The sequence below is a fragment of the Physeter macrocephalus genome, chromosome 1, assembly GCF_002837175.3.
Source record: "Physeter macrocephalus isolate SW-GA chromosome 1, ASM283717v5, whole genome shotgun sequence".
NCBI lineage: Eukaryota > Metazoa > Chordata > Mammalia > Artiodactyla > Physeteridae > Physeter > Physeter macrocephalus.
In genome coordinates, this window is record NC_041214.2 from 38,478,463 (window position 1) to 38,492,640 (window position 14,178).

At 37.2% G+C, this 14,178-nt stretch overlaps 1 protein-coding gene across 6 annotated transcripts in view; it reads right to left on the minus strand.

Moving 5' to 3' along the window:
* Positions 1 to 543: 543 nt before the first annotated feature.
* The window catches only part of HACL1 (2-hydroxyacyl-CoA lyase 1), a 40,423-nt gene continuing 26,788 nt past the window's right edge, over positions 544 to 14,178 (minus strand). For 2 of the 6 annotated variants that reach the window (XM_028490052.2, XM_024115188.2), the window contains 5 exons: positions 12,187 to 12,341; positions 11,613 to 11,771; positions 10,681 to 10,788; positions 9,249 to 9,435; positions 926 to 1,086 (listed from right to left, as the gene is read on the minus strand). In XM_028490052.2, the coding sequence (XP_028345853.1) occupies positions 1,054 to 1,086; positions 9,249 to 9,435; positions 10,681 to 10,788; positions 11,613 to 11,771; positions 12,187 to 12,341 (642 nt within the window). In that variant the 3' untranslated portion in view covers positions 926 to 1,053. Of the gene's footprint in view, positions 563 to 925; positions 1,087 to 3,763; positions 3,827 to 9,248; positions 9,436 to 10,680; positions 10,789 to 11,612; positions 11,772 to 12,186; positions 12,342 to 14,178 lie in introns of those variants that run through there. The other 4 variants (XM_028490037.2, XM_028490043.2, XM_028490033.2 and 1 more) reach the window with 4 other exon arrangements.

Consider the following 14,178-nt stretch of genomic DNA (forward strand, 5'->3'; position numbering starts at 1 on the left):
TGTTCCTAAATAAAACTATGCTGAATGGCCTTATATATAAATATTTGACCAAATGTTTTATTATTTCTTTAAAATACATTCTTGAAATAGGCCCACTGGGTCAAAAGTTATGGGGTATGAACATTTTATGATTGCAAATACAAGCAATGCTAGAATTCCTCTATGGAATTTGTACCAATTTCATCTTCTGCCCCAGCACAGCACTCCTCTCCTCACTTCACCCTCACCAAATGCTGAAAATTATAATTTAAAAAGTGCTTTGCTAAGTGGCTGGGGTAAAAAAAAGGTTTTTCTATTTAACTTATGTACTCATTTGTATTCATACTCATACTTTTATTGATCATTTGTGTTTTTCTGTTAATTATGCATTCATGCCCTTTCCCCATTTTTCTACTAGTACGTTAATATTTTTCTTATTTATAAGAGTTCTTTATATATTAAGGCTGTTGATTCTGTTGGTCTCAATGTGGTACACATAAACTAAGGTTGACAATCCAAATATACCCTGAAATTATTAGTTTGGGTGTGGTGTGACTTCTCCTTTGGCTTAATAAGTTCTTTCCTGAAACACAAAACAGAACAAAAACCCAATTCATAAGATGTAGAACAAGCCCCATTAAATACTGGGTAGACTAAGGTATGAAATGGTCAACGGATAAACTATGAAGGAGAGATAGTCTAGGTACTCCAACTTACTGAACATGCCTCTACACTGCATAGTTCTTGGAAGCTTTTTTCTTTGAAGATGTTATTAAAAGATATGTGACTTTAAGAATGGATTTACTTAAAAGAATACTGATGTGTCATTCAATAAACCAGTTATGATGCTATTTAATAAACCCCTCTTTCATCTGTAAATGGTTATTTCTGTGGTAGAATACTGGTATCTTTTTATGTTTTTAATCAATTCCTGCACTATAAAATGTCATTTAGAAATGTTTTTTATTTTTCTTTGCAGAACAATTTTAACATTATAGTAATTTTGCTGTGGAAAATAAAATTCCATCTTACAGGAAAGAGAAAACTCCTCAAATCACTCATTGGCATCTTTATTTACATATTAGAGCGGGTCAGCCAGTGAAAATCCTAGAAAAAGAAGACAACAAACATTCAGTCAAAAGAAATAACTGTGTCAAACTATATCCTGCTTTGCTTGCTCTAAAATCTAAAAGTCCCACTATAACCACACTAGCCACAGTGGTGGTAAAGTGAAGTTTGTCTTTGGTCTAGAGCTTTTCCCAAAAAGAAGCTAAAAATTCATTAGAGAATCTTGCTGTCTTGTCCTACAAAACAACCTAACATCACTTTCTGGATCTTCCCCCATTAACAGTAATCAGGGCACAAAAAAACTAGAGTCTGAAAGAACCAGAAGTACATGCAAAAGAAGAGAGGAATTTACAAAACAGAAATAGAGTCACAGATGTAGAAAAAAAACTTATGGTTACCAAAGGGGAGAAGGGGGAGAGGAATAAACTGGGAGATTGGAATTGACATATATACACACTATTATATATAAAATAGATAACTAATAAGAGCCTACTGTATAGCACAGGGAACGCTACTCAATACTCTGTAATGTCCTATATGGGAAGAGAATCTAAAAAAGAGTGGATATATGTATATGTATAACTGATTCACTTTGCTGTACAGTAGAAACTAACACAACATTGTAAATCAACTATACTCCAAAAAAAATTAATTAAAAAAAAAAGAGAGAGAGAGGGGATGAAGGAGGCCCAAAGAGGACCGCGAGCTCCCATGTCTAAGAAGAACTTGAGGAGAAAGAGCAGTGCATGGAAGCCTTGCCCAGGACTAAAACCATCCTACCCATGTGGCCTGGACACAGGCAACTGCAGAGATTAGGTCTTCCCTGTATTTATAGCAGGAAGCAGCCAGCTACACCATGAATTGATGACAAATGGTAACCACTAGTTTGTTCTCTATATCTGTGAGTCTGTTTCTCTTCTGTTATATTCATTTGTTTTATTTTAGATTCCACATATAAGTGATAATATACAGTGATTTTCTTTCTCTGTCTGACTTATTTCACTAAGCATAATATCCTCTAGGTCCATCCGTGTTGTTGCAGATCATGGAATTTCCTTCTTTTTATGACTGAGTAATATTCCATTGTATATCTATACCACATCTTCTTTATCCATTCCTCTGTCGATGGACACTTAGGTTGCTTCCATATCCTGGCTATCGTGAATAACGTTGCTATGAACACTAGGGTGCATTATCTTTTCAGACTCACAGATACAGACAACAAATTAGTGGCCACCAGTGGGGAGAGGGATGGGGGGAGGGACAAGATATGGGTACGAGATTAAGAGACGCAAATTACTATGTATAAAATAAATAAGCTACAAGGATATATTGCACAGCACAGAGAATATAGCCAATATTTTATAATAACTTTAAGAATAATTTTATAAAAGTATAATCTATAAAAATATTGAATCACTATGTTGCACACCTAAAACTAACATATTGCAAAATCAACTATACTTCATTTTTTAAAAATGACAAATGATAATGGACACACAACCAATCAATGAAAAATAAACAGCTTAGAAACTATAATATATGGGGAATTCTACTGGAATGAAGATAAATAATGTTGAAGTGGTAGATGCAAAAAATACAAGGATAATCCTCATGGAATTATACAAAAGGAAATAAGAACTTGTATTCTCCAGCAATAGCCCCCAAATTCATAGAGAATTCAGAGAATAGACCATCAGAAGCAGATCATTTAGAAAGGCATTAGCAGAGAAGGGACAATCAATTAGGGCCCTTCCGTGACTAACAAAGGTCTCAAGTCTATTTTGTCTGTGTGTTCTGAATGTGCTTACCAAGCCCCTTGTGGCTTTAGTTTCCTTAGTGCTCTGATGCCCTGATGCCAGGAGGAGGGCATCCTGGTTGCAAAACTGACATCCCAGCTATTGAAAAGCATATACTCAGCTACAGATAAAATGACATGCGATTTTAAAACCTATCTATTGAAAAACACAAAAAACAAAAAAAACCTATCTATTGGGTGTCTAGCTTGCAGAAATCATTTCAACAAATAGTTTTTTTTTTTCAAGGCAATCAGTAAACCCACAAAGGTACTGAGTAGGTTCTGAAAGTTGTTAATCCTACCTGAAAACAGTCTGCCTGCTTGCTCCACATAAATCCCTGCTAATGCCACCTACCCCATCACCTTTCTGGCCTAGCCTTTCTGTGCTCACCATCCCCATCACATGCTTCTTAAGTATCTCTTCTCTCTGCTATGAGAAGAGCCTAAGAGAGGCTATGCCAAAGCCTCTCTCTTTCTAAATTTTAATTGAAGTATAATAGACATACAACCTTATATTAGTTTCAGGTATACCACATAATGATTTGATATTTGTACACATCGAGAAATGATCACTACAATAAACCTAGTTAACATCCATCACCATATATAGTCACAGAAATTTTTCTTGTAATGAGAACTTTTAATATCTATACCTTTTGACCCCCATCACCCATTTTGCCCACTCCCCACCCCCCAACTCTGGCAACCACCAATCTGTTTTCTGTATCTATGAGCTTAGTTTTTTTGTTTGTTCTAGGTTCCATAAGAGAGATTATATGATACTTGTCTTTCTCTGTCTGACTCAAGTCATACAGCATAACGCCCTCAAGGCCCATCCACGTTGTTGCAATGCTAACATTTCATTCTTTTTTTATGGCTAAATAATAATCCATTGCGTATATATATATATATATATACCACATTTTCTTTATCCAGTCATCCACTGTAGACTGTTTCATATCTTGGCTCCTGTAAATAATGCTGCAATAAACAAGGAAGTGCATGTATCTTTTAGAGTTAGTGTTTTAATTTTCTTCCCATAAATACACAGACGTGGAATTGCTGGATAACATGGTAGTTTTGCATTTAATTTTTGAGGAAATTCCATATTGCTTTCCATAATGGCTGCATGTATTTATATTGCCACCAAGAGGGCACAAGGATTCCCCTTTTCTCTACATCCTTGCCAACACTTATTTCTTGTCTTTTGATAACAGCCATTCTAACATGTATGAGGTGATACCTCATTGTTGTTTTGATTTGCATTTCCCTGATGATTAGTGATGCTGAGCATCTTTTCATGTACCTGTTGACCATCTGTATGTCTTCTTTGGAAAAATGTCAATTCATATTTTCTGCCCATTTTTTAATTGGATTGTTTTTTGCTATTGAGTTAAATGAGTTCTTTATATTTTTTGGATATTAACTCCTTATCAGACAAGATGATTTCAAATATTTTCTCCCATTCAATAGGTTGCCTTTTTGTTTTGTTGATGATTCCCTTTACTGTGCTGAAGCTTTTTAGTTTGAGGTAGTCCCACTTTATTTTTGCTTTTGTTGCCTTAGCTTTTGTGTCAAATTCAAACAATTATCTCCAAGACCAGCATCAAGGATCTTACTGTCAGTTTTCCTCTAGGAATTTTATGGTTTCAGGTCTTATATTCAAATCTTTCATCCATTTTGAGTTAATTATTGTGTATAGTATAAGATCGTGGTCCAGTTTCATTCTTTTGCATGTGGCTGCCTAGTTTTCGCAACACCATTTACTGAAGAGACTGTCCTTACCCCACTGTATACTCTTTTCTCCTTTGTCATAAATTAATTGATCATATATGCATGGCTTTATTTCTGGGCTCTCTGTTCTGTTGATATATGTGTCTGTTTTAATGCCAATACCATACTGTTTTGATTAATAAAATTTTGTAATATATTTTGAAATCAAGTAATTTAATGCCTCCAGCTTTGTTCTTTCTAAGATTGCTCTATTTGAGGTCTTTTGTGGTTCCACACAAATTTTAGGATTGTTTGTTCTATTTCTGTGAAAAATGCCATTAAAATTCTGATAAGAGATTGCACTGAATCTGCATATTGCTTTGGGTAGTATGGACAGCTTAACAATATGAATTCTTCCAATCCGAGAGCAAGGAATAGTTTCCATTTCTTTGTGCCTTCTTCAATTTTTTTCATTAATGTCTTACAGTTTTCAGTGTACAGATCTTTCATCTCCTTGGTTAAATTTATTCCTAGGTATTTTACTCTTTTTGATGCAGTTGTAAATGAGATCGTTTTCTTAATTTCTCTGATAGTTTGTTGTTACTGTATAGAAACACAACAGAACTCTGTGTGTTAATTTTGTATCCTACAACTTTACTGAATTTATTATAATAGTTTTTCAGTGGAGTTTTTAGGGTTTTCTATACATAATGTCACACCACCTGCAAATAGTATCACTTCTACTTCTTTGCTTCCAATTTGGATGCTTTTCATTTCTTTTTCTTGCCTAATTGCCCTGGATAGGACTGCCAATGTCATGTTGAATAAAAGTGGTAAGACTGAGCATCCTTGTCTTGGTCCTGATCTTAGAGGAAGCTCTAGCTTTTCACTGTTAAATATGATCTTAGCTGTGGGCTTGTGACACATGACTGTGATTATGTTGAGGTATGTTCCCTCTATAACCACTTTGTTGAGAATTTTTAATCATAAATAGATGTTGAATTTGGTCAAATGCTTTTTTCTGTATCTGTTGAGATGATCATATGATTTTTATCCTTCATTTTGTTAACGAAGTGTACCACTTTGATTGATTTGTAGATATCGAACCATCTTTGCATACCTGGAATAAATCTCACTTGATCACGGTATATAATCCTTTTAATGTAGTATTGAATTTGGTTCGCTAATGTTTTATTAAGGATTTTTACATCTATGTTCATCAGGGATACTGGCCTGTAATTTTCTTTTCTTGTGGTATCTTTGTCTGGTCTTGGTTATCAGGGTAATGCTGGCCTTGTAAAAATGAGTTTGGAAGTGTCCCTTCCTCCTTTAACTTTTGGAAGAATTTGAGAGGAACTGATATTAATTCTGCTTTTAATGTTTGGTAGAATTCACCAATGAAGCCATCTGGTCCTGAACTTTTGTTTGAGAGGTTCTGATTACTGATTCAATCTCCTAATTTGTAATCAGTCTGTTCAGATTTTCTATTTCTTCATGACTCAGTCTTGGTAGGTTATATGTTTCTAGGAATTTATCCATTTATTCTAGGTTGTTAAATTTATTGGTATATAATTATTCATAGTAGTCTCTATGAAATTTTATATTTCCATGGTATCAGTTGTAATGGCTCATCTTTCATTTCTGATTTTATTTATTTGAGTCCTCTCTCTTTTTTTCTTGGTGAGTCTAGCTAAAGCTTTGTCAATTTTATCTTTTTAAAGAATCAGCTCTTAGGTCCAGTGGTCTTTTCTATTGTCTTTTTAGGCTCTATTTCATTTATTTGTGCTCTGATCTTTGTTATTTCCTTCCTTCTACTAACTTTGGGCTTTGTTTTTTTCCTAGTTCCCTCAGGTGTAAAGTTAGGTTGTTTGATTTTTGTTGTTGTTATTTTTTGAGGTAGGCTTTTACTGCTATGAACCTCCTTCTTAGAACTGCTTCTGCTGTGTCCCATAAATTTTGATATATTGTATTTCCATTTTCATTTATCTCAAAGACATTTAAAAATTTTTCTTTTGATTTCTTCTTCGACCCCTCAGTTGTTCAGTGGCATGCTGTTTTATCTCCACATATTTGTGAATTTTCTAGTTTTCTTCTTATAATTCATTTCTAGTTTCACACCACTGTGGTTAGAAAAGATGCTTTTAATCTTCTTAAATATATGAAAATTTGTTTTGTGGCCTAACATATGATCTATCTTGGAGAACATTCCATGTGCACTTGAAGAATGTGTATTCTGCTGCTTTTGGATGGAATGTTCTGAGTGTATCTGTTAAGGCCATCTGTTCTAATGTGTCATTTAAGGCCGATGTTTCCTAACTGATTTTCTGTCTGGATGAGCTAGCCATTGATGTAAGTGGGTATTAAAGTCTCCTACTATTATTGTTTTGCTGTCTATTTCTCCTTTTAGGTCTGTTAATATTTGCATATATATATGCACTCCTATGTTGTGTGCATAAATATTTACAAATGTTATGCCCTATTGTTGGACTGGCCCCTTTATCATTGTGCAATGCCCTTCTTTGTCCCTTATTACAGTCTTTGTTTTAAAGTCTATTTTATCTGATATAAGTATAGCTACCCCAGCTTTCTTTTGGTTTCCATTTGTATGAATTATCTTTTTCCACCTCTTCACTTTCAGTCTCTTTGTGTCCTTATATCTGAAGTGAGTCTCTTATAGGCAGCATATAGATGTGCCTTATTTTTATCCATTCAGCCACTCTTTATTTTGATTCAAGAATCTAATCCATTAATACTTAAAGTTATTATTGATAGGTATGTACTTATTGCCATTTTGCTGTTTTCTGGCTGTTTTGTAGTTCCCCTTTGTTCCTTTCACCAACGTCCTTGATATCTGTCTTACAGAAACAGAATTTCAGTAGAATTCTATATATTTCATAGTTTCCAAATTAATTTATATTTCATTGATTGTCCAGGTATCCATTCTGCCCATTTGTCCACTGCCTTGTTCAAAAAAGAAAAAAATCTAACAGCAGATACATGTATAAAGAACCAAGACAGAAACTACTTGAAAAAAAGTAAAACACTGAAAACAGCAGCTGATATGCAAGGTGCAGGCATGGAGGCCAGGTGTATAAGAGAAAGCAAAACTAGCTGGACCAGAATCAGAGTACAAAGTATGAAAAGCAACTTAATCTGGGATGGGAGAGGAACATACTACACACTTTTGTCATTTATTTTACTGCTATAGTCTACACCGTAGCTTTGCTTTAGAGGCCAAAGTAATTAACTCTGAATATAATTGCATAAGTTACCCTATTATAGTCTCATATCCCATTGTGCTTCCTCCTCCACTCTCTGTCTTCCAGCCACTTTGGCTTTCTTTCAATTACTTGAACTTGCCGTGCTCCCTCCTGCCAAAGAGCCTTTGCACATCTTTTCCCTCGCTTCTTTGCTGAGTTTGTCCCTGCTTATCCTTCAGCTCTCAGTTTAAGCATCACTTCTGAGAAGTCTTCCTGGTGACTCCAATATAAATTGAACTCCTTTGTGGGGTTGTTTGTTTAAATTTATTTTATTGAAGTATAGTTGATTTACAATGTTGTGTTAATTTCTGCTATACAGCAAAGTGATTCAGTTATATATATGTGTGTGTGTGTATACACACACACATTCTTTTTCATATTCTTTTCCATTATGGTTTATAATAGAATTTTGAATATAGTTTCCTGTGTTATACAGTAGGACCTTGTTGTTTACCCATTTTATATATAATAGTTTGCACCTGCTAATCCTAAACTCCCAATCCATCCCTCCCCCACTCCCTCTCCACCTTGGCAACCATAAGTCTGTTCTCTATATCTGTCTGTTTCTGTTTCGTAGATAAGTTCATTTTTCATATTTTAGATTCCACATACAAGTGATATTATATGGTATTTGTCTTTCACTTTCTTACTTCACTTAGTATGATACTATCTAGGTCCATCCATGTTGTTGCAAATGGCATTATTTCATCCTTTTTTATGGCTGAGTAGTATTCCATTATATATATATATATATATATACACATACATATATATATATACACACACACACATATATATATATACACACACACACACACTACACCTTCATCTGTCATTGGAAATTTAGGTTGCTTCCATGTCTTGGCTGCTGTAAATAGTGCTGTAGTGAACACTGAGGTGCGTGTATCTTTTCAAATTATGGTTTTCTCCAGATATATGCCCAGCAGCAGGACTGCTAGATCATGTGGCAAATCTGTTTTTAGTTTTTTGAGGAACCTCCATACTGTTTTCCACAGGATGGAAATTTACATTCCCATCAACAGTGTAGGAGGGTTCCCTTTCTCCACACACCTCTTGGGTTCCTTTGTTTTATGTTCATTCAGAACTGGGTTTCTTTTCTTCAGAGGAATTGCCTCACTCTATTGTGATACATTCAGTTGAGAGGTGACTGGACTGCACTCTCCTACTGGATAGTAAACTCCATGAGGTGAGGGTCGAGCCTGGTTTGCTCACTATGCTATTCTTAGCACCCGACACAGCACACCTAACACAAACCTCAACAAATATTCACTGAACAAACAAATGAAAGTGACAAGCTCAGAAACAGTTTAGACAGAACTCAGTAAATAACAGGGTGTTCTATTTGGTAGATACTTTTGGGGGTGGGAGGGGAGATGCATTTCTGCTTTATGCTTAGCAATCATCTTTACCTGGGCTTTCCGCATGGCTTGTGGCTCAATCATGATGTTGATAAGAGATGGTTTAGTTGTGTCTGCCAGACTCTGCCTCAGGGATTTCTGGAGTTCTTCTGGTGTTTGTACAAAATACCCTTTGCCTCCAAATGCAATCATGACATGCTCGTAATGTGAGTGTGGCAGAAGACACATTGGAGGGGCCCTGAAAAAGAAGGTCACAAGTCAATAGAAAAAATTGTCTAAAATAATTTGTGGAAAAATTTCATCTAAAATGAAAGGCATGCTTTTATGTAGACTGAGACGCCTGTACATTAAACTTTCCATACATTTTTTTATTGTATGTATAGCAATGTCCAATAGAACTTTCCATGATGATGGAAATTTTTATATCTGTGCTGCTCAGTATAGTAGTTACTAGTGACCTGTTGTGGTGAGCACTTGAAATGTGACTAGTTAAAAAGAGGACGTGAATTTTTAATTTAACTTAAACAGCCACATGTGGCTAGTGGCTACTATACTGGGCAGTGAAGGCTATACCATCAACTATTATGAATCCCCCCTCCAAAAAAAAGAGGAAAAAAGGAATGGTTACTACAAAACAGCAAATAACAACAAAACAACAAACAGAGTCAGCGAAGCATAGCAAACATACCCACAGCCTGCTCCCCTGGGGCTGACTAACAGATTCACAACTTCCTCATCCCACAGCCAGCCACAATACTGTCTCAGTTTGGCTCTGTCATCAAATGACCAAGATTTAGCTAAGCGGTAAAAGGAAGGAAGACCTCTATATCATAAACAATATGTAAACATCTATATTCCTACATGGTGTAGTAGGAATAGCAGGACTGGTAGCATTTGCAATAAGCCTTTTCATTAACAAGGCTTAGACATGAAACTCATTCACCGAGCCTTCAGTGGCTCCCTGATCATAAACTATTCATTGAAATGCCAGTCAAGGATGGTTGTGCAAAAAGGAACCATGCAGACAGGGTTCCTGTCCTTTAGAGCAGCTGACCATGAAAACAAGCAATACCGACACCACAGAAGCAGGTTTCCAGTATAGCAGACTTTTTTTTTTTAAATAAATTTATTTATTTATTTATTTATTTTTGGCTGTGTTGGGTCTTTGTTTCTGTGCGAGGGCTTTCTCCAGTTGCGGCGAGCGGGGGCCACTCTTCATCGTGATGCGCGGGCCTCTCACTGTCATGGCCTCTCCCGTTGCGGAGCGGCACAGGCTCCAGACACGCAGGCTCAGTAGTTGTGGCTCAGGGGCTTAGTTGCTCCCCGGCATGTGGGATCTTCCCAGACCAGGGCTCGAACCCGTGTCCCCTGCATTGGCAGGCAGATTCTTAACCATTGTGCCACTAGGGAAGCCCGCAGACTTTTTAAAGAGAGATTAAAATAGATGAAAAAACATAGATATACACTGTTCTAGGTTACTTACACTATAGTAGCATCTCCAAATTTTAACATTTCCTTCCAAGTATCTGTATCAAAACCTTGGTAAATTCCATTATTATTCACCACCAAAAGTATAATTGGCAAGTTGTACCTAAAATTGAGAGCAAAATGTAAAGGAAATCATTTTTCATTCTGAAGCAATTTCTTTTCATTGGATTGAAATTTTAACTTGAAAATGGATAGTTTTCTATAAGCTTTTTTTAATATTAGGGTAAGACCAAAAATTAAGCATTTTTTATCCTAATAAAGACTATCAAATTATTAACAGAAACATCATGGAGCAGTAGAAAGAATGCAAGGTTAGTGGTTGGCAGACCTGGTCCCACCACTATGCAGCTACGGACCTCAGGTAAATGACTGAGCTTTTCTGACCCTTGGTTTTCACAGATCTGGGAGTTAATAAGAATGACACCTTCCATACTTAATTCCCTCTGAAGCACTTGTTCCTCACAACTGTCCTATAAGGTAGGAACTAGTACGACTCCTATCCCTACTTTAGAGGAGACTTAAGTTTGATTAAGAGACTTAACCCTAGTCACCTGGGTCTGATGTGGTCATGCCAGTATTTAAATCCAGGCCAACTGACCCAGAGGCCGTTCTTTTAACCACCAAGCTCTGCTATCTCCCTGCAGAAAACAAGCTTTTATCAGACAAGAACTTTTTTTTCAGTGACCTAAAAACTACTCCCCAGTTTTGCAGGTTTTGGGCATATGGTAGAGAGGTCATGAACATGCTGTCCTGGATGAGACAGACCCCAGGGTATTTATACTAGTATTCTCAGGACACAGCACAGTGCCGTGCACGGGGCACCTGGAACATGGTGAACGCCTGGTAACTATTTGTTAGGCAAGTGGGTCTTGGGTATAATTTTTCATATTTTGGAGAAAGAAATGCTGACTCAGGATGCTGTTTTACCTGCAGATGGTTTCCACTTCCATGCCAGAAAATCCAAATGCACTGTCTCCTTCCACACAGATGACCTGCTGCCCTGGGTTTCTATCTTTAGCCACTAGAGCAGATGCAATGGCAAATCCCAAACCGACTCCCATTGTTCCAAAAGTACCAGCATCAAGCCTGTTGGGGAACAGAGCTAAAATGAAACCCTCTGGGGCATATCACAGATGGTGGAGTTGGCACAAATCTAGTCATTTTTACATGGCTCATGGAAAAATAAAGAACAATAAAACATTCTCCTTAATATTAAGTTTTTAGACTGTGAGGAACTAATTTGTTAAGGATAAGCAAATGAATGGGAGAAATCACTCATGATTTCTTGGAAGACTGTGAATACATCCTCCGAACACTGAGTATACAAATTATCACATGATCTCGGGATATACCAAGCATAGAAATGCTACAAAATGTCACCTACGAATACGTTTATGAAGTATGTCCTTACACTGGCCACGTATAATTTTCAAATGTTTTCTCAATCTGCTTTTTGTAGTTTCTAATTTAACATGTTCCAATTCATTATAATTGCCTTTACCTGTGACGAGGAAGGTAGTTTTGAAGCACAGTGCGCCCAATATCCATAGTATTTGCTCCTTCGCTCACCACAAAACAGTCTCTGGGCAGTTGTTCTTGAATGTGGTAGAATACTGTGTAATAATTCATAGGCAGGGATTTTTTGAAAGCGAATTCCTAAAATATCAGAGGGAAATAGAATCAAATTAGATTAAGATACAGTGAAAATAAACAGCATCAATAAGCTACTTTCAAACTTACTTGCAACAGCCAAAGGCTATGAAATTCCCAAATCGCCACTAGATGATGACTCTGAGAAGCTAACTGATCTGTAAACAGTCTTAGGGGACAGGCTAAAAAAAACGGTTCCAGTCCCAATTTGGGACACAATCAAATAAAGGCAGGAAATATCCCTCTTCCTGCAGACCCACAATGCACACTAGCATATTAAAGACTAAGATGTCCTATAGTAAAGATAGCTGAAGACACTGGGTTAAGCCAAACTAAACAGTCTTATTTGAGCACTTTCAGGGAAACACTGCTTTAGAAAAAGTGAAAATTTTATTCTAGAATATTTTCACCTAAAATATGACCATACACTTAAAATTAAAAATGAAGTTGGGGTTTTAGAAAATCTAATCTTTCCCCACATGTACTGGAAAGAGGATATGCTTCACCCACTACTCTGGAGGGTCTCTAATGGAGGGGAAACAGAAAGGTTATTGCCCTTATCTAGCCAAGTGCCTTTTAGAGCTTCAGCAGCAAAGCCCCACTGCCTCTTCACCTGTACTACTTTGATCTGCTGGAGATTATACCCAAGATGGATGAGGGACCCTCCTATACTCATGCACCAGAGAAGAGAGGCAAGATCCTTCCATCTTAAACTAAGGTGATTCCTAGGAAAAAGAAGAAATTAATAACTATACCATTCAGGAAAGAGAACTGAGACTGGCTCCTGATAGGAGAAAGTCATTGATTAAAATTCCAAAGAAAGAAAGAATCATGTAGAAAAAACTCTACTTGTTTGGAAAATGCAAATTTATTCCAAGACAACTGATATATTAGGGAACAATATGAGTATAGCTGGAATTTTGTATTTGCTTATGCATGATTCCATCAGTTAGAAACACTACATGAACACAGAAAACTACACCCAGCTGAACCAAGATGCAGAGGAATACACAAAACAGCAAAAAAAAAAAAAAAATCAGTAACAGCTGGAGGGGAACTTCAAGAGGGCAGAAGAGTAAGACATGGAGATCACCTTCCTCTCCACAAATACATCAGAAATACAACTACATGTAGAACAACTCCTACAGAACACCTACTGAGCGCTGGCAGAAGACCTCAGACCTCCCAAAAGGCAAGAAACTCCCCATGTACCTGGGTAGGGCAAAAGAAAAAAGAAAAAACAGAGACAAAAGAACGGGGACATGACCTGAACCTCGGGGAGGGGGCTGTGAAGGAGGAAAGGTTTCCACACACTAGGAAGCCCCTTCGCAGGCGGAGACTGAGGGTGGCGGAGGGGGAAGCTTCAGAGCCACAGAGGAGAGAGCAGCCACAGGGGTGCGGAGGGCAGAGCGGAGAGATTCCTGCACAGAGGATCAGCGCTAACCAGCACTCACCAGCCCGAGAGGCTTGTCTGCTCACCTGCTGGGACAGGCAGGGGCTGGGAGCTGAGGCTCGGGCTTCGGTCAGATCCCAGGGAGAGGACTGGGGTTGGCTGCATGAACACAGCCTGAAGGGGGCTGTGTTCATGCAGCCAAAAATGCACCAGACCTAACAAATGAAGGGGAAATAGGCAGTCTACCTGAAGAAGAATTCAGAATAATGATAGTAAATCTTGGAAAATCTTGGAAATAGAATGAAGAAAATACAAGAAACGTTTAACAAGGACCTAGAAGAACTAAAGAGCAAACAACAGTGATGAACAACACAATAAATGAAATTTAAAATTCTCTAGAAGGGATCAATAGCAGAATAACTGAGGCAGAAGAACGGATAAGTGACCTGG